The following is a 19,786-nucleotide window of genomic DNA, read 5'->3' on the forward strand; positions in this document are numbered from 1 at the left end:
TAAGAAGCTACAGTTTGGGAACTTCGACCTCAGTGATGAAGTCAATCTCGGTAATATCTTTTGATTTCCCTTTAGAAACTCTCCACTTAGAGTTTGCAGGATCCTCACATTCTTCATTCGTTCTTGGAGTCCACTTCCAGAGTTCTTCGATTTTATTAGCCAATACACCGTCTAATTTTTGGACAATGTATTTTCCAATATTGGGGAAAAACTTGTAACCATGGCCCGAGTCACCTGTAGCTACGTATAGGTTTTTGTAATAAGGAACCTTATCTATAAGAAAATGGGTGTCCTTCGTGTCTCCTATCCAACAAATCTTTGAACCAAACAACCTATGCTCCTTTAGTTCTGGGACATATTTTTCCAAAAGTCGTTGAATATCTTGCACTAATTCTTTGGGAAATGTGTCACTAGGGTTCTCAATATGAAATCTGGGTAACGAAATTTGCTTTCTGGAATCGAAAGGATCAGTAACAGATCTTTTAATTCCACATCCTGTTAAGCATATCTTCATAATTTTGGTTGTTAAGTCTGGAGGGAAGAAATATCCCATCTCCGCGTCAAACAACACAGGAATATCCCTATACTTTGTGTATTCTTCATCAGATAGTTGAATATGAGTTACAAACAGGCCAGTTGCCGATTGTTGGTTCTCTAAATTTACAATTTTTGCCGTATTAGCACCGAGTGACAAGATGACAGTGCCTGCACTATGAACAAACCCAGATTCTGTGATCACCCCTACTTCTCCAGAACGATACCTTTTTAGGCCTACTGCAGCTCCTTTTTCACCAAAAATAAATTGAACATTCGGGTGAGACGAAAGGTACTTGTAGACATCCTTTAGAGTTTGATGTGAACGGCCCAGTCCACAATCTGGATTATATTTAACTTCTTGTTCAGGGGGGATAGAATTGTTTTCGAAACCGGGAATAAGTCTCGAAATTTCAGCACCTCCCGAAAAGAAACAAAACCGATTGCCTTCACCTAAAGTTTTAAGCACTTCGATACCTTTTCTCTCAAATTCAATTCTACCCCTATGCTCCTTTGGTGTGACTAACAATCTTCCACATTCATCATATGATTGCTTGAATAGAGGATCTGACCTCCAAAAATGAAGTGCTTCAATTGCCATTTCTGCATAAATAGGATCTGCATACTCACATCGAATTATTTTGTTAAAGTCACATGCAGCTGACCAAGGAGATGGTGGTGGATGCTTATCAAGAACGTAGACGAAATGTCCTTTTTTAACTAATTCCAGCGCAGTTGAAAGCCCAAAAACACCGGCGCCAACTATCAATACTGGTCCAACAACCATTTCTTTCTTAGAGAACTCAAAAGATATAAGAATTTATGTGAGATTGAGAGCAGAGAAGTTTACATTAGAGAAAAAGATAAGACGATTTAAAATTCACGTTGGACAAAATAAAGCGGCTATCTGCGAACTTTTCACGGATTGATACTACTTACGGAAAGAAAAAAAAACTATCTTTTTGCTAACATTAGAGGCAGTGATTAGTACACAAGATATGCATAGAGCAACTATTAGTTATCTGGGAGTGCCCCACTCTTGGGAGTGGATTCTTTTTCGAGGAATTCTGTCCATAATGATACAAAAGACTGCGAGCTTCCAACTGAACGGCGTCCAAGTTGTGGAACCTCAACGACACTGTTGGATTTCGCTCGATAATCGCCGGAGGAAAGCAAACCTGCATGTCTTCTCTTATCATCATCCCAGTCTAAAAAGTTTGCCAAAAGTTGTAGCACTTCGAACTTTTTGGTGTCTCCCCTAGGGATTTGAAGGAAACTAATGAATAAATTGGAAACCAACTCCCTATCCACGGTTTCTTTTCCGGACTCCTTCTTGATTAGTCTCATGGCTTTTGTAAGGTGTTCATTCAATGTTATTGTTTCATGCCTTAATTTTCCGATAAGCAATTGCTTTTCCTTTAAGCTCTTTTCCAAACCCTCAATAGCCTTCAGTTTTTCGTTTTTTTCTAACGAGTGTTTCTTTAAATTGTCAATTTCTTTTGTAAAATTGTCTATTTCCTCCACCTTTGTTGCTAGCTGTGATTTTAAAGCTTCAATGGTCTTCTTATTTTCATCCTCAAATGAATTACGTGATTCTAGCACCTTCATCAATTCTTCACTTAGTTCTTTGGCCTTTTCCTTTACTGTCATATTTTCTGCTTCCAAGTTCGCAATCTTTGTAGTTAGATTGCTAACTTCTTGGACTAAACCAGCTTTAGTCAACCTTTCCTCTTGAACTAAGATTAAGTATTCCTCTAATTCAGACCTTGTCTCTTTTAACTTTTTTTTCAGCGATTTGTTTTCATCTTCAAGGTTTTTGAAATCACGACTTTGTCGTAGTTCTTGTAATTCAAGCTCTTTTGTTAATAATGAGTTTTTTTCTACAAGTTTATCACATTCTGAATTCAAACCTACAATTTCCGATTTCAGTTCCTCAAGCGCAGAAATTTGCGAAGAACTATCATCCAGTTTTTCTTTCAATTGCTTATTCTCCAATTCTAAAAGTTCGAGTTTTTTCTCTGACTTTTTCATGTTTTCAAAGACACCCTTCATTTGTGAAACTCTTTTGAGTAATGCATCATAATTTGCCTTATTTTTTTCACTCTCTTCGGTTTTCTTTGCAAGTTGAGCTTTAAGGTGCTCAATTTCACCAGCTGTTCTATCGCAATCTTGCGTTTCAATACCAGTCTGCTCAAAATTCTCACTGTTTTCCAACCCTAATTGTGTTTGGTCTTTTGCTGGGCTGTCTTCCTTCTCTTTTTGCAACTGCTTTAATTTTTCATCCTTTTCATTAAGCTGTAATTTAAGATCTTCCAGTTGCTTCTCCAACAGAGTGTGTTGATTTTCGAGATCTTGCATTTTTTCATTTGTTTTCATATTCAACTGTTCTTGCTCGGTTTCAGTTGTACCACAATCCCCAAATTCATCGTTGTTCCCGCTATTAGGTTTTATTGGATGGTTCTGAGTTGTTGACTGTAAATTTTCCGGTTTTTCTATGCTGTCGATTTTTTCTGAAGTTTCCTTCGCAACAGGTTTTTTCCCTGTGTTTTTCGACTTCTTTTTAGCCATTGCGTTTATGTGTTACAGAATCTGCAGCTAGCTAACGTTTTTGTTGGAAAAGTACCTAAATAAGCACATAGTTTTGCAGTTGCGAGGTAAACAAGATCAACACTTTTGTGAAGAAAAGTTCGCTCTTGGAAAACACGTTTTAAAAATAAAATTCTGTGATGTTCAAACAGTACCGTGTTGTGTTTTTACTTAAAAGAACCAGAATGTTTAGCAATAATTACACTATGGATAAATTTACAACTCTTGCTTTACTTGGAGGTGTTTTACTTCGATTAGCCGCTTTTCAATGGATCCCACATCTTCCAGCTCTATTAGATCAGTTTGTTTTATTTTCTACGCCCATCAATTCGTACAGATCCTTGAATGAAGGTATTTTTCTACTTTCAAATGACTTGAACCCATATAAGCAGGGAGAAATCTTACATCATCCGCCTATTTTATTGTGGTTTTTCAATGTCTTAAAAGGTTCCCGAATTACTGATAATTTGAGTACGAATATATTCTTTTCAGCTATTGACTTGCTCATATGTCTTCAGTTGATCAAGATCAATAGGATGTTGAATAAAAAAGAAGGATTTTCGTCTTTTCAAATCGCAGGTTTCTACATGTTCAATCCATTTAGTATTTTGTCTACTCTAGCAAAGTCGACTTATATTATAAACAACTTATTAGTCACATGCATGATGGCCGAAGTGATGACAGATAACTTCGAACTTGCTGTTTTACTGTTGTCTATTTCAGCATATTTAACTTATTACTCATGGTACCTTCTAATACCAATCGCTTACTATGTTTACATAAACAATGGCTTTGGAAAATGTTTGAAATTGATCATGTTATTTATCTCGGCAATTACCGTTTTACTTGGGATCAGTTATAAGTTATGTGATGATTCATTCAATTTTATTAGTTTATGCTATATGACCATCCTTAGGTTTGAAAAAATCACTCCAAATTTAGGATTGTGGTGGTACTTTTTTACCGAAATTTTTGATTTTTTCAACAATTTTTACTTGGCAGTATTTAATATTTACAGCTTTGTTTTTGTTGTCCCACTTACCATGAGATTTATTCTTTCCGACAGGAAAATTGATTTGCTTTTTGTGATTTGGATTATTGTGGGATTAATCAACTTTTCAAAAGCCTATCCCGTTCTTGCAGATTACACTGTGTTTTACTCTGCAATGTTTTTGTTTAAAAGATATTATCACTACTTGAAATTTAAGCCAGCGGTGAGTTTCGTTGCATTAATAGTGGTGCTATTACAGTCTCCAACATTCTATATTATTTGGATGTCACTAAATTCAGGTAATGCAAACTTCTTTTATGCAATGGGGTTGGCTCTCAGCCTTGTGGAGTCATTATTCCTGAGTGATTTTATTTGGGCGTACATCCAAGACGAATACTATTCCACTCAGAAAATTCCAGAGGAAACCAGACATACTAAAAAGCTCACTCAGATTTGACTTGGTGTTTTGTATTGAATTTCTCTTAAGTATTTATACAGATTATCCTGAGGGAAACAAAAATTCAGCTAGGTAGCAAAGTATAAAAAGTTTTTTCGATTTTTTCTTCATGTAGTTTTTCTTGGATTCAATCAATAATCCAGCCAAAAGGGTATGAAAGCTGCTTTACGTCTAAAGCGTACAAGTGTGTTCGATCAAACATAAAGTCTTGGGACAGTTTAATCCTTTTCTACTGAATTAAAACTAGTAACTTTCACAAGGATTTTGATTTCATAGATTGAATAAATAAAATTCCGAATTTGTAATTAACCAACTCTGTATCATCAACAAGTGATTCTGATTTAGTTATTGTTTATAATTTTCTTCCAAGTCCATATTTGCAAGATAAGTAAGACATAATTAAAGCCATAGCGCATGTTTATCTTGCAGTAAAATGATATTAATACAGCAAATTTTTACAGAGATAATGCAGTCCAACTACAAGCTCCAAAACAATTCATAAGAAATGTTTCATCAAAAATAATTTCTTTTCATTTTGACACCTAAGAACTTCAACGCTTGGACACGCTATCTTGAAGACTAAATATCCTATGAACTGTACCGGCGTGGAATGAACACATTTACACAAATATTAGATTAGTTGCTGCTAGAATGAAATGTCTTCTCTTGTAAAGAGAAGCATGGATATAGGTATAATATAGAAAGATGTTAATACAGGCAAATAATACTAACTTTTGTTACGGGAATGATAATTCGTGTGTCTTGACCTATGTCCTATTTCACTCAAATTAATTAAGGTTTCCTTAATTTTAGCATGCAGTTCATAATGTTTCTCCTCGAGGTCTTTTAATTTTTCATTCAAAGTCCTTAATTCCGCTTCTTCCGCTTCAATACTGGAGTTATCGTCCTTAATTTTTTGTACTAACTTCTGCAATGATTGATTGTTTATTTTGTGTTTATCGATTTGTGTATGTGATTCAACAATAGCCTTTTCAGCCCGATCAATTTCTTCAGTCATATATTTGTTTTCATTATTCACACCTTCAAGTTTTTGCTCCAATCTGTTAATCTCTTCTAAAATATCATATTTCTCCATATCTTTAACGATGTAATCCTTTATCTCATTGTCAATCGTGCTAGATACACTAAGTTTGTCAATGAAATCATGATATTCGGTGTTTTCGTGCTTTATTTTTTCAATTTGTTGATTCCGTTCTTCTATTTTCTTATTCACATTGAAATGCGATTGTTGAGTCTCTGAAAGGTCTCTGCTAAGCTTTTCATAGGCAACTATGACAACTTCAAAGTCTTTAATTCTTACATTACTGACTTTATTGAAGCTGTTGACCTCTTCATTCAATCTGGTGGTTTTCTTAATACTATTACTGAAATGATGAACTAATGTGTGAGTGAGAACATCATGCTGATTGAGTTCTGATGAGATGCCAGACAGATATTTGTACTCTTTGTTCAATGGATTCATTAAATAATTTTTCTCAAGTCTCTTGTTGTCATAATAGTTTTTAACTGTAGGGTTTTTTTTCGAGAATCTGGGTTGTATAATATGTCCAATCATCTGTGTTTTACCGCCGAAGTTAGTGTTCAAACTCTCATGAACACTTGGACGATTTTCCTCTTCTTCTCTTAAAATTTCTTCATTGTCAAAATTAAACTTAACCTCGGTTAACAAGGACCGTTCAACGTCTCTTGATGTGAAATTTCCAATATGTGGTAAATCCGGAAGTGGCCACTTAACATATAGGGGATTTGCTAGATAATCTCTTAAGTAAAGCAAATTATTTGTATAGGCTGGTTTTAAATTAGACGGCAATTGGCCCACTCTATCCCGTAGACAAACAATTGCAGCTGTTATTGGTTTTAAAAGCTCACCAATACCCTTTGAACTTATCTGCTGTTCATAATATGATTGTATGTGCTCAACTGAATTGATTGGAATGAGTTTAAAAAACTTGGTAAATGATTGATCAACTAATTTATTCATAAAGGGGTGAGTTAAATCTGTTTCTAGCTCAAATAAAAAGATGAAGTTCATCTTATTTTTAATATTTAGCTCGATTTCTTTCTCATTTATATCTTCAAAATTACAAGGTAATAAGTGAATGTTCAGATTTAAGTTCATGTTTTTTTTTTGATTTGCTGAAGAATCTCTAAGTTTTATTCCCGTATATCTTTTCAAATTACATCTATGTCCAATACACAAGGCATCCACTAGATCCATTGCCTTTCCTGCTCTAACTAAGACCGCCACATTGATCTCCGGTCCTTTTTTTAGTTTATTTGACTTACTTGCTGGATTATAAATGGCATCCAATTGAATCAGTAAATCATTCAAAATTTGGAATTTACCACTTGTCTCAGCCAATCTATTAGGTAGGTCTCTAGTGGTTAAACTCTTAGGAAAGAAATGGTTGATCAATAAGTATGGGTGTAGACAGACAAGTTTTGTATTCTCAAGGAGTGTTTCAAGGGACGACGCAATAATTTCTTTCCTATTATTAGACATGTTATCCCAAGACTCGTCATCCAATTTTTCAAAAAACCTTAATATATCACTGTAGTGTAAGGACACTATTTGATCAATTAGCTCCTTTTGGAAATCACTCATTGGAGTAGCAATTTTATAAACATCTGAGTTTTGATAGCCCGGATCAATTTGAAAATGATCGGTATCGACTATCCTAGGTTCTGGTTTAGCATCCAATATACGTAATAGATCCATTCCTTTTTTCTGTTTATGTGTATGCTGTGTGAAGAAAATTTATCAGACGTAAACTAGGCTTTTGAAAAGTAAAACTACGAGTTTAATCTTTCAAAATTCGATTGAGGGGTGTGCTCCACATTGGTTTTTTTTTTTCAATTCAAGGAGCAAGAAAATAACATAAAGTGAGTTACGAAATCCGAGCAATGCATAGAAGAGAATGGCGTTTTGTTTTGCTGGTTTCGTTGTTGCTTGGTGATAACTCGGCTAAATAGGAAAACGATGAATAATACTCCATTAACTGCCGATGAAATTAGCCTCTATGACAGACAGATACGATTATGGGGGATGGAGGCCCAGGCAAATCTAAGAAACTCTAAAATCTTGGTCATCAACATGACTGGAGTGGGAGTAGAAATTGTCAAAAATTTAACACTAGGTGGAGTTGGATCCATTACAATTTGTGACAATAGTGAATTGAAAGAACAGGATTTGAACTCTAATTTTTTTGTGACCAAGGAGGAAGTTGGCAAGAATAAAGCGGAGGCATCCTTAGAAAAGATTCAGGCTATGAATCCAAGGGTTGTAGTTTCTGTTGATACTAGAAACTGGGAAGACATAGAGAAGAGTGAAATATCCAAGTATCACATTATAGTAGCTACGGGGCTAAATTCAGCACAGAATAGTAGATTAAACAACATTTCAAGGGAACTAGCAATTCCACTCATTTCGTGCTGTACACATGGACTATATGGATTGATTTTCAATGATTTGATAAAGTGTACCAATTGGATAAAATTGGAAAGATCAGAATCAAGGAAAGTCGGTCCATTGAATCCTGTGAGCAAGATCCTAGATATTCAGGATATTGTGGAGAACGACATCGAAATGCAAAAGATACTGGTTGAAAATAAATATCGTAAATGGGATGAATTGAGTGGGTCTTTCTTAAACGAGAAGTATCCAAGTGAACGGAAGAAGAAAAAGAAAATCAACAATGTCTTAATAAGTCTGCTAGGGTTACTTGAGCTGCCTGAGGTTTACCTCAATTTAGACATTGAAAGAATTTCTATAGACGGGAACACATTGAAAGATAAAATTACACAAGTTTCAAACAGACTAAAATTACCGGAGTGTATACAAATGGGGGAGGAGGAACTCGATATTTTCCGAAGACATGCGTATTGTGAGTACCAACCTACCAATTCCATCATTGGAGGAGTTGTTTCACAAGATATCATCAATGCACTAGTTCATAAAGAATTGCCAATCAATAACATTAGTATCTTGGATGGATTCAATAACGAGATGCCAATTTATACTTTATAGATTTGAATTGTAAAGCTTAATACTTCTATCCCAGCCTCCAGTGTAGATTGTGATCGTGTCACTAGTGTCACGTAGTTCCTTAGTTTCCAGTGCCATAATTTTATCCAAGGTTTGGAATTTCTTAAAGATGAGCCAATTATCCGAAGAGGTCATTGTTAGTGAACCATCGTAACCTGAAGATAGCAGCACGTTGCCGTTCTCGGAAAATTTCAAACAAGAGATTAACTTCTTATGGGCTAGAACAGAGGAGAGTTTTTTCATCATTCTAATATCCCAGACCAAGAGTTGGGAATCGGCACCACCAGATGCCAGATGATAACCATTGTTTCTCCAAGCCAACGAATGGATCGATCCCACATGGCCGTTTTTCATCAAATCCAGGACCAAATTACCGGAACGCAAATCCCATAATTTGATGATAGAGTCGTTACCAGCGGATGCGAGCAAAGATCCATCTGGGTGATGAGATACGGTGTTGACCGAATCGGAGTGACCTTCTTGAAAGTACAATTCTGTCCCCCTCGAGACATCCCATAGTCTCCAAGTCAGATCAGAAGAGGCAGATGCCAATACGGTCCCCGAGGGGTGAAATTGGACATTGTTAATTCTCTCTTGGTGGCCATGTAGAGTTGTAATTTTTGAGTGGTTATCCCCATTATCAGCATCATGTGTTGGGTTAGAAAGTAGGTTGATTGCACCGTCAGAGCCCGCCGTTGCCAGAATCGGCTCTATGGGCGACCAGTGTAGTCCAGATACCTTTTCAGGATGTAGGTTGGGATACTCCTTGATGGTCTGTAGAGAGGACGGGTGGACAAGATAACACGAGCCATTCCAAGAGGCGGCTGCAAGAAGGTCCAACTTGGGGTTGTATGACAATGCTGAGGTGAATCTGTTTGAGAGAAGTTGAGTCCCCTGTAATGATAGGTCCTTGAACTTTTGCAAATACCCCCTCCTGGAGATGAGATTGTCCACACTGTCCAGGGTTTTCCACTCATTGTACTGTCGTTTCAGTCTTAAACTTGCCCTTGAAGCTGCAAACTTTGCAATGTCCACACGAACGTTGTAGAGCTCTTCTGGACCAGGCGTGTAAAAATCCTCGTCGTCGTCGTCGTCATCAACTTTACCGTCTTTGTCTTTCTCCAGCTTGTCTTTCTCATTGCCAACGGTGATGTCAATGTCATTTGGGTTTGAGGAGTCAATCCTATTCCGAACACTCATGTCGATGCTACCTTCCATCTTGTATCGCCTGGCAAAATGCACCTGTCTTTATATCTCTTTACTAAACAATGGATGTGAAGTATAAGTTAGAGCACTAGCAGCAGCCTTCCGGCCAGTTCATGTGAATAGTTACCAAATCGAGTAATGTCCACAGTCTATGCGTGAAATTCATGTAGACTGACTCTATATTCTAATTTTTTTTTATTTTCAATCTTTAATTTCTAATTTCTATTTTTTTTTTATTTTCAATCTTTAATTTCTAATTTCTATTTTTTTTTTTTTCATTTTTTTCTCTTTCCCATAACAGATACTTGAAATGAAGAAAAAAAAAAATGCCAAAAATTCAGAAATTCTAAAATACGTCATTGACGAGCGCCTCTTTGTCACATTTTCGGAGAAACGGTATTAATTTCAACAAGTTTTATAAGGACGGAATAGGCAGTCGAGTCTACCGGGCAAACGAAAACGCCGGCCTGCACGGTCGTTTGATCTTTGTAGTCCCTTGGGTCCGTGCAAGTACCTTTTCCCCGCAGATGCATTTATAACAAAGGCAAAACTATTAAACATTCAAGTAAAACAAGCGCTGAGCCGCCATTACAACCCCCTCTTCCCATTCCCTTTTCCCCTTTTCGGAGGTAGGGTTTCCCTTCTCCGAGGAACGGACACTCTCCATGAATGTAAAAATGCGGTAATATAGTAGGGAGAATCGATGTGTCACTAAGAAAGAGGCGGCATTGAAGAGACGGTGATTACAATGATTCACAATTTCCTCTTGTTTATAGAGAATGGTGATTATGGGAAAATGGGAGGTTCCGATACCCCGTGATTTGTCTTTACTTAACGATGATTAATTGAGTGATTGATTGCTTGTATTGCCTGTATTGCCTATGTTGCCTGTATTGTCTATGTTGCCTATGTTGCCTTATGCGTCTCTCAATTGTTTACCCCGGATTTCACATTGAGTAACGTCCTATAAAAGGACCAAGAGATCCACTGTTTTGTTGGGGTGACTCCATGTGGATGGTTCTATATTATCTGTTGTATTTATCTCTCTCTTGTTTTTTGTTTTGTTTCCCCTTTTATCTACAATAAACACCAAACAGATTATTAGTATAATACAAGACACTCTTATACAATGGTCTACACACAAATCAATTTAGACGAGGAGGAAAGAGCTTTCCAACAAGAAGTTGAAGCAGTCAAGAAATGGTGGGCAGAACCTAGATGGAAAGGCGTTACTAGACCTTACACTGCAGAGGAAATTGTCAAGAGAAGATCTACTGTTGCTAATCCTAATGCTTCGGATGCAATGGCTAGAAAGGCATTTAAGTTGTTACAAGAACACTCTCAAAAGAAGAGTGCTTCCTTCACCTTTGGTGCTTTAGATCCAATCCATGTCACTCAAATGGCAAAGTATCTAGACACTGTTTATGTCTCTGGTTGGCAATCATCTTCAACTGCATCGACTTCTAATGAACCTTCTCCAGATTTGGCTGATTATCCTATGGATACTGTTCCAAATAAGGTTCAACAGTTGTTTTATGCTCAATTATTTCACGATAGAAAACAAAGACATGAAAGAATGTCTCTCTCTAAGGAGGAAAGAGCCAAACTTAATTATACCGATTTCTTGAGACCTATTATTGCTGATGCAGATACAGGTCATGGTGGTACTACTGCTATTTTCAAGTTGACCAAGATGTTTATTGAAAATGGTGCTGCTGGTATTCATATTGAAGATCAAGCTGCTGGAACTAAAAAGTGTGGTCATATGGGTGGTAAGGTTTTAGTGCCAATTCAAGAACATATTAATAGGTTGATTTGTATTAGATCTTCTGCAGATGTCTTTGGTTCTTCCCTCTTATGTGTTGCTAGAACCGATTCAGAGGCTGCTACCTTGATTACATCTACTATTGATACCAGAGATCACTACTTTATCCAAGGTACAACTAACAAGGAGATTTCTTCATTAGTTGATGTTATGAATAAGGCAGAAAGAGAAGGTGCTTATGGTTCCCAATTGGAACAAATTGAATCAGAATGGAATAAAAAGGCTAATGTCCAGAAGTTCAATGAAGCTGTTGCTGATTCAATTAAGAATGAATCTTCTATTAAGGACAAGGAAGCTGCAATTGCGAAATTCAACTCCATTGTTACCCCATTATCCCATCATTCCTTGGAAGATGCCCAAAAGGTTGCAAAGGATATCTTGGGTTACGAAATTTACTTCAATTGGGACAAACCAAGAGTTAGAGAAGGTTATTACAGATACCAAGGTGGTACTCAATGTGCTGTCAACAGAGCTAGAGAATATGCTCCCTATGCTGACATGGTTTGGATGGAAACCAAGTTGCCAATTTTTGACCAAGCAAAGGAATTCGCTGAAGGTGTCAAGGCTAAATACCCAGACCAATGGTTATGTTATAACTTATCTCCATCTTTCAACTGGAATTCCGCAATGTCCCCAGAGGAACAAGAAACTTATATTCAAAGATTGGCAGACCTTGGTTACATTTGGCAATTCATTACTCTTGCAGGTTTGCATACTACTGCTCTTGCTGTCGACAATTTTGCAAGAGACTTTGCTAAAATCGGTATGAGAGCTTACGGCCGTGATGTCCAAGCAAAGGAAATTGAAGATGGCGTTGAAGTTGTCAAGCACCAAAAATGGTCTGGTGCAGAGTATGTTGATTCCATCGTCAAGTTGGTCACTGGTGGTGTTTCCTCAACTGCTGCTATGAGTGCTGGTGTCACTGAAGAGCAATTCAAATAGTGCATGACCTGCCAAATGGGGTCAATTCAAAGTATATTCGATTTGTATTTATGTATCTAATGAAAATAAAGTAACCTTATTTATTGCGCTAGTGTCTAACAGCTTTGCATAAACTCAAGGATGGGTCTACTTGTTCTAAGCAAAAATTTCCTGTTGCACCTCTACTTTACCTATCCTGCAAGTATTCCCAAACACATATATATCAACGTATGCATTGCCAAGTTTACGGTTTCGTCTTTTTGTAGGGGCTGATAAGTATTACATAAACTGTAGCTACTGTTTACAATTTTTCTTCTGTTTTGCTCGATGTTCTTTTTTTTTTTGGCCTTCTCGCTTCTTCTGCTTTTTTGAGTTTATTTTTCAGATATTTTTTATCTTGAATACCCTTTTCCATAACGTAGTTTAAGTAAAGGTATTGAAATTGGTTAGGGCTTTCTATTAAATAGCCACAAGCTCTGATAGTCATGTTTAATAGGATAAAGAATAGGAGGGTGCGTTTATTACAACTAATCCTGACTCGTGGAGTGCGTACCAGAGTTCCAATAAAACCACTACGTAAAAAAGAGGAGCCGTTCTCCACACCCACAATGGGGCAACCCGAACAGGCCGGTCCAAATGACAAACCTGAGAACAAAGACCCTAGATACACATTGAGCAAGTTTTCAAAGGACAATACTGATTTTGTATCACGGATTATCTCAGAAATGAAGTTCAAAACACCTGACCAAATCAAAGCCGAACTCAGCGCAAGGTTTGAAAAAGATGGAATTGAAGTAGACGAAGAGTTTATTGATCAAATGATAACACAGTCTACAAGGGAAGAACGTAGTGTGCGTGAGTACATTAGTAACCCGAAAAAAGCCATGGACAAAATCAATGAGGAAGAAATAAATAGTTATGTCGACTGGATAATAAATGATGGTTTTGAACGCTTACAGACCCAGAAGAGAGATTTGCATAAGCGTAAAATGGAGATACGGGAGAAACTGAACGATTTTATGATGAATGAAAATGCAAATACTGGTGACCCAAAGGCACTTACCAATGCCTTCCAAATGGCACAAGAAATGACTATGCTGAATTCAGACTCCTCCTTGGATAAACTACCGATCCTTTTAAAACATTTGACTAAGTTGTCAAATGCTGATTTGCAAAAATCTGTAGAGTTGGGAAAATACGCCGCTCTATATGAAATTTCCACACAACTGTTGGAGGACCATAATAGAGATATGTGTATTTACTTGTGTGGGAAACTTTTGTATTCTGCCCTGGGCAGAGAGTATGGTCCAAGAGCCCGACCAGATGCCATCAATGAAAAGTTCTTCATCGAGAGTTGTATGAAGTTCGATGATAACGACAGAGCGCTAGAGTTGTTTTTATCCAGAAGAGATAAAGATGTCAAAAATGAACGGTTTTGGGTCGAATTGGGTGCTCATGTTTATCTGTCGAGGTACTCTAAAACCGGAGACACCAAAGAATTAGATTCCGGTATTGAGTTAATCAATGAAACTAGAGATAGGTGGGAGTATACAAGTAACATCCTTCTAATCGATGGATTGAAAAGGTGTTGTACTAAGGGTAATTTTGAAGATGCAGAGTGGTTCTGGGAGGAAATTGAAATAAACATCGATAGACACGGTATTGTCAAACAAATAGAAGTTCCTGAAGCTAAATTGTTTGACGAGAATGAGAGAAACAAGGTTTTTCAATATTACAATAGAGTTGAGCCTCTGTCTTATGATAGTTTACTAGAATGTATTTTTGCCTTTATCGGTAGCATGAAGATTGAAAAAGGTATTGGAATTTTGACAACTATCGCCACAATTGACAATGAATTTACCACTTATTTCTTGGATAAATTTGCTCTTCAATTCAAATATCCTGGTAGAGAGCTACTTTTGTTTGAGCTTGAAAACAATGATAAAGATTTTGATCATGAACTTAGAAGTTATCTAATAGAAAATATCAGCCAGTTGCATAAAAATAGATGTTCTTCTGTTGTTGAAGCAAAAATATTAGCAGATATTAGTATTTACCTCGAAAGGCTGTCCCTTTTAAAGAACAAGAATTTATCCAAGATAAATGATTTACAAGAGCTAGTCAACAGTGGGGAGAAATTCACATCATTTGATATCAAATCATTGTTGAAAATTTTACTTGATCACAAATCAACAACCTCATTCCAGATTGCAAGTAGATTGATTCACCTAATGAGCGAGTACAAACTCTCCAAGAATAACTCTGGGATTTTACCGCCAGCAAGTTCTCACACATATAGTGAATTTTTTAAGGTTTTCCTTTCACATCCAGCGCAGAGAATTAATGAGTTGAACCAATTTTTGAATATGATGGCACAATTTGAAATAAAATTGGATCAATCTTTGGCGACCAAGATTATCATGTCTTACCATTCGAAAAATTTGTATACCGAAGCCTTGGAATTTATCACAAAATACGTTTTCTCAGATAATCCAATTGCAGTCAATAATGTCAGACTCGGTAAACCAGGATCAAAGAATTTGTATACATGGATACTATTGACTTATTATAAGATGATTCTAATTGGAGAGAAAAATAGTGATTTGGTGACTTCAAGACTAGAATCTTTGCATTTTTTTGTTAGAGAAATGATGAATCGCCATGTTGATGACACATATACTTTTCAGGAAACAATTGGCACGTTATTAGCATACGGTGATTATCAGGGTACTATCTGTTTGGTGCAATGGTATGGACACATACTAGGAAAAAATAAACTAAGCTTTGATTTGATGTTAGCTATTAAAACAAAACTAGAGCTTTCTATCATAAAAGCAGAGAAGTATTTGCTCAGTGAAAATAGGAACTTACATGATTCCCAGAAAACTAGAATAAATAATTATCGTAGAGAATTTGGTATTCAATCATTACACGATGACATGAAGACTAAAAGAGACTACACATGGCAAGAGGTTGCCATTGTTCTTTACCAGTATGCAGATTTATTTGGTTACCGTTCCACATATTCCAAAGATGACCCATTTTCTATGGTTTTATCAGATGAGCAGCGTAACCTTAACAAGGATGTGTTTGATCAACAATTACAAAGCCTACAAGATTTTTTCGGAATTCCAAAATGGATACCGTAAGCACCATATTACGGTATCTTTAAGAAGCCTGTATATATAAAAAGCTTACCATTTATAGACGAAACCTGTTACATAACTTTTAACAACCTAATACATTGAGGCTTACCTAAACATACTCCCGTTGTGCAAAAATGCTTTTGAACTTAAACGTGAGTGAATGAGTGAGTGAGTGTCTGTTTGTGTTTTTACTTTTTTTTTTTTTTTTGTAAATCTTCATTGAAAAAATTTTCATCTGAAAAATTCCGTTAATATCGCATCTAAGACAATTGGAGTAGATAGGATAAAGGGATTGCATCTTTTCCTTTTTCATTGTAATTAACCAGAAACCAAACAGCAGTGCTAGAAAATGCCACCAAAATTTGTGAAGTTTGATCCAAACGCTCCAGACTTCAACCCAAACGGGTCTAGCTTCAATCCAGGCAATACTAACTGGGGTGCTCAGGATACAGGATATACCGGTTATCAAGGTGCAGGCCAGACATATAATCAAGGTTTCAATACTAATTTTAACAGCAACTATAACAATAACTATGGAAGCAGCAGGTATCAAAGCAACACTAGACAATTTAACAACAAAAAGAGACAACCAAAGAATATGTCATACGATGAGTTCCTGGCAATGCAACAAGGCACTTTAAATAACAAAGTGACCAGTGCCAATTCCTCTGCAGTCTCTTCTCGTGCAAACTCAAGTACGAACATTGCTTCCTCTGTTGCCATGGGTGCAAACCCATCTACCTCTTCAGTTTCGTCTATTTCATCTGCGCTAGAAAAACTAGATATTACGCCAATTTCAACACAATTATCAGAAATGAATAGGGCCACGAAAATCTCCGAAATCCGTGAACAATGTAACGCAATCAGTGACTTAATATTTCAAGAAGGTGCCCATGCAATTGTCGATTGGAAAATTGCAGAGGTTCTCAAGACTTTGAGTAAACCAAAAAATAATGCTCTACTAAGGGAAGGTGCGTCTATTTTAATTCAAACATTAAGTCGTAAATTTGCAGGTGCAACCCCATTTGAGGCATATTTTGTTGATCTTTTCACATATGCGTTTGAGCTTTTCACCGACAAGGAAAACACAGTCAAGAGAGCGGCACAAAATGCAGTCGATTCATTGTACGGTATGTTCCCAACGGAAGCAAAGGCGTCTACTTTAGTTGGATTATTCCTCAATATCTTGAAATCAAGTGCAAAGTGGCAATCAAAAATTGCTTGCTTGAAACTATTTGAAAGACTCATTGAGGAGTGTCCAGCTGATTTATTGGAACTGGAGTTCTACAAAGCGGTTCCTATTTTAACAGATATGGCTACCGATTTCAAACCAGAACTAGCAAAGGAAGGTATGAAGGTGTTGAAGCAATTTGTTAACGTTTTGGATAATTTAGATTTATCCCCTAGATATGACATCATTGTTGAAACATTGGCAAATCCATCGAATGTTCCAAATTGTATCAAGACTTTAGCTTCTGTAACTTTCGTGGCAGAAGTCACCGAACCTGCACTTTCTTTACTTGCCCCAATTATTGATAAGTCCTTGAAAATGTCATCCTCTTCTCAAGAACAATTGAGACAGACTGTCAAAATCACCGAGAATTTGACCAGATTAGTCAATAACAAACGTGAAATCGAAAAGTACATTCCTATTTTGCTTCCAGGTTTGAAGCAAGTTGTTGAGACTGCGTCCCTTCCAGAAGTTAGAGATATGGCCAATGACGCATTACATGTTGTTGAGGATGCTGAAAAGGAGCACGGTGATGGTAAGTTCCACGGTAGATTAACAAAAGAAACTGCAGTAGAGTATGTCGAGCAATTCAGCGAAAAGGTCAAAAGTGATACGATTTTTAACTTTTTAGTTGGAATTGTCGTTTCGGACTCTAACATTAATAATTGGGATGCATTGTCTGAATATTTTAACATGGCTTTAGAATCGTTTTATAATGGTGATGAAGAACAAAAGAAATTAGATGTTGAGTCTATGGTGCTAAAGTTAAAAACTTTATTTACTCCAGATGCAGTTAAAGATGATGAAGAAGATGGTATTGTTATCGTTAATACACCTTTTTCTCTTGCATACGGTGCTAGAATGTTGTTAAACAGAACAAACTTAAGGTTAATCAAGGGACACAGATATGGTCTTTGTGGTAGAAACGGTGTTGGTAAGTCCACATTGATGAGAGCCATCAACAATGGTCAATTAGAAGGTTTCCCTGATCAATCCGAATTGAAAACATGTTTTGTTGAACATAAATTACAAGGTGAGGAGGGTGACCTAAACTTGGTAGATTTTATTGCTTCTGATCCTGATTTAAGCTCGGCTACAAAGGAAGAGATTGCTTCTGCTTTGGAGTCTGTTGGTTTTAATGAAGAAAGAAGAGCCCAGAAGGTGGGATCTCTTTCTGGAGGTTGGAAAATGAAATTGGAATTAGCTCGTGCAATGTTGTTGAAGGCTGATATTTTGTTGTTGGATGAACCTACAAACCATTTAGATGTCTCTAATGTCAAATGGTTAGAGAACTATTTAGTTGAACACACCGATATTACTTCCTTAATTGTTTCCCACGATTCTGGTTTCTTGGATACTGTTTGTACAGATATCATTCACTATGAAAATAAAAAGTTGGTCTATTATAAGGGTAACTTGTCTGATTTTGTTGAGATCAAACCAGAAGCAAAGGCATACTATACTTTGACTGATTCAAACGTTAAAATGCATTTCCCAGCACCAGGCCTTCTAACCGGTGTTAAATCTAATACAAGGTCTGTTGCAAGAATGTCTAACGTTACATTCACATATCCCGGAACTGAAAAACCATCTTTGAAGAATGTCTCGTGTAGTATTTCCTTATCTTCGAGGGTTGCAGTCTTAGGTCCTAACGGTGCTGGTAAGTCTACTTTAATCAAGTTATTGACAGGTGAATTAGTTCCTCAGGAAGGTACCGTTGAGAAGCACCCAAATTTACGTATTGGTTATATTGCTCAGCATGCATTACAACATGTCAACGAACACAAGGAAAAAACTCCTAACCAATACTTGCAATGGAGATATAGGTTTGGTGATGATAGAGAAGTTTTGCTGAAGGAGTCCCGTAAAATTGGCTCGGATGAAGAGCGTAAAATGATGGAGGTTCAGATTGATGTTGATGACGGACGTGGCCCTAGATACATTGAAGCCATTGTTGGTAGACAAAAGTTAAAGAAATCCTTCCAATACGAAATTAAATGGAAGAATTGGTTACCAAAATGTAATTCTTGGGTTCCAAAAGAAGTTTTAGTGGAGCATGGTTTCGAAAAGCTTGTTCAAAAGTTTGATGATCATGAAGCTTCTCGTGAAGGTCTTGGTTACAGAGAATTGACTCCAAAAGTTATCAGAGAACATTTTGAAGCTATTGGTTTAGATGGTGAAATTGCCGATCATACTATGTTAGGTTCCCTTTCTGGTGGTCAATTAGTTAAGGTTGTCATTGCCGGTGCTATGTGGAACAATCCACACGTCTTGGTTTTAGACGAACCTACCAACTATTTAGACAGAGACTCCTTGGGTGCCTTAGCAATGGCTATAAGAGAATGGAAGGGTGCTGTTGTTATGATCTCTCACAACAACGAATTCGTAGGTGCATTGTGCCCCGAACAATGGATTGTGGAAAACGGTGAATTGGTTACCAAAGGTGTTGCTGAAATTGACCAATCTCGTTTTGAAGATGGTGGTAACTCTGAAAAGACCAAGCTTGCTACCGAATTAGCCAAAAAGGCCGCGGCAAAAGCTGACACTGATTCATCTCCTGCTGATATTAAAGTAAAGAGAAAGAAGAAGAAGATGACCAGAAACGAGAAGAAGGCACAAGAGGAAAGAAGAAGGCTCAGGTACATTGAATGGTTGAATTCTCCAAAAGGTACTCCTAAACCTCCAAATACTGATGATGAAGATGAAGATGATTAATAAAGCTCAATCCTAACTGTTGTTGGTCGTACAAATCTTTTGATACCATGATTTCAGTTCTTTGCGTACTATATAGACTCAATTATTACTTTACCGCTTATTTCATAT

At 36.8% G+C, this 19,786-nt stretch overlaps 9 protein-coding genes across 9 annotated transcripts; 5 read left to right on the forward strand and 4 right to left on the reverse strand.

The window, feature by feature from the left end:
* Positions 1 to 7: 7 nt before the first annotated feature.
* On the reverse strand, positions 8 to 1,321 carry C5L36_0B10770 (uncharacterized protein; the record flags this gene model as incomplete). Its single annotated transcript, XM_029465459.1, has 1 exon — positions 8 to 1,321. One exon carries the CDS (start codon positions 1,319 to 1,321, stop codon positions 8 to 10), a length of 1,314 nt encoding a protein of 437 aa, XP_029321318.1.
* Positions 1,322 to 1,548: 227 nt separating this feature from the next.
* C5L36_0B10780 (uncharacterized protein) lies at positions 1,549 to 3,102 on the reverse strand (the record flags this gene model as incomplete). Its single annotated transcript, XM_029465460.1, has 1 exon — positions 1,549 to 3,102. One exon carries the CDS (start codon positions 3,100 to 3,102, stop codon positions 1,549 to 1,551), a length of 1,554 nt encoding a protein of 517 aa, XP_029321319.1.
* A 158-nt stretch (positions 3,103 to 3,260) lies between these two features.
* Positions 3,261 to 4,568, forward strand: C5L36_0B10790 (uncharacterized protein; the record flags this gene model as incomplete). The annotated part of the gene is made up of 1 exon (XM_029465461.1): positions 3,261 to 4,568. The coding sequence occupies one exon, from the start codon at positions 3,261 to 3,263 to the stop codon at positions 4,566 to 4,568; it is 1,308 nt and encodes a 435-aa protein (XP_029321320.1).
* A 727-nt stretch (positions 4,569 to 5,295) lies between these two features.
* On the reverse strand, positions 5,296 to 7,308 carry C5L36_0B10800 (uncharacterized protein; the record flags this gene model as incomplete). The annotated part of the gene is made up of 1 exon (XM_029465462.1): positions 5,296 to 7,308. One exon carries the CDS (start codon positions 7,306 to 7,308, stop codon positions 5,296 to 5,298), a length of 2,013 nt encoding a protein of 670 aa, XP_029321321.1.
* A 261-nt stretch (positions 7,309 to 7,569) lies between these two features.
* Positions 7,570 to 8,616, forward strand: C5L36_0B10810 (uncharacterized protein; the record flags this gene model as incomplete). Its single annotated transcript, XM_029465463.1, has 1 exon — positions 7,570 to 8,616. One exon carries the CDS (start codon positions 7,570 to 7,572, stop codon positions 8,614 to 8,616), a length of 1,047 nt encoding a protein of 348 aa, XP_029321322.1.
* C5L36_0B10820 (uncharacterized protein) lies at positions 8,611 to 9,852 on the reverse strand (the record flags this gene model as incomplete). Its single annotated transcript, XM_029465464.1, has 1 exon — positions 8,611 to 9,852. The coding sequence occupies one exon, from the start codon at positions 9,850 to 9,852 to the stop codon at positions 8,611 to 8,613; it is 1,242 nt and encodes a 413-aa protein (XP_029321323.1).
* A 1,117-nt stretch (positions 9,853 to 10,969) lies between these two features.
* On the forward strand, positions 10,970 to 12,607 carry C5L36_0B10830 (uncharacterized protein; the record flags this gene model as incomplete). The annotated part of the gene is made up of 1 exon (XM_029465465.1): positions 10,970 to 12,607. One exon carries the CDS (start codon positions 10,970 to 10,972, stop codon positions 12,605 to 12,607), a length of 1,638 nt encoding a protein of 545 aa, XP_029321324.1.
* A 464-nt stretch (positions 12,608 to 13,071) lies between these two features.
* Positions 13,072 to 15,735, forward strand: C5L36_0B10840 (uncharacterized protein; the record flags this gene model as incomplete). Its single annotated transcript, XM_029465466.1, has 1 exon — positions 13,072 to 15,735. The coding sequence occupies one exon, from the start codon at positions 13,072 to 13,074 to the stop codon at positions 15,733 to 15,735; it is 2,664 nt and encodes an 887-aa protein (XP_029321325.1).
* Positions 15,736 to 16,081: 346 nt separating this feature from the next.
* Positions 16,082 to 19,678, forward strand: C5L36_0B10850 (uncharacterized protein; the record flags this gene model as incomplete). Its single annotated transcript, XM_029465467.1, has 1 exon — positions 16,082 to 19,678. The coding sequence occupies one exon, from the start codon at positions 16,082 to 16,084 to the stop codon at positions 19,676 to 19,678; it is 3,597 nt and encodes a 1,198-aa protein (XP_029321326.1).
* Positions 19,679 to 19,786: the final 108 nt, after the last annotated feature.

The sequence above is a fragment of the Pichia kudriavzevii genome, chromosome 2, assembly GCF_003054445.1.
Source record: "Pichia kudriavzevii chromosome 2, complete sequence".
NCBI lineage: Eukaryota > Fungi > Ascomycota > Pichiomycetes > Pichiales > Pichiaceae > Pichia > Pichia kudriavzevii.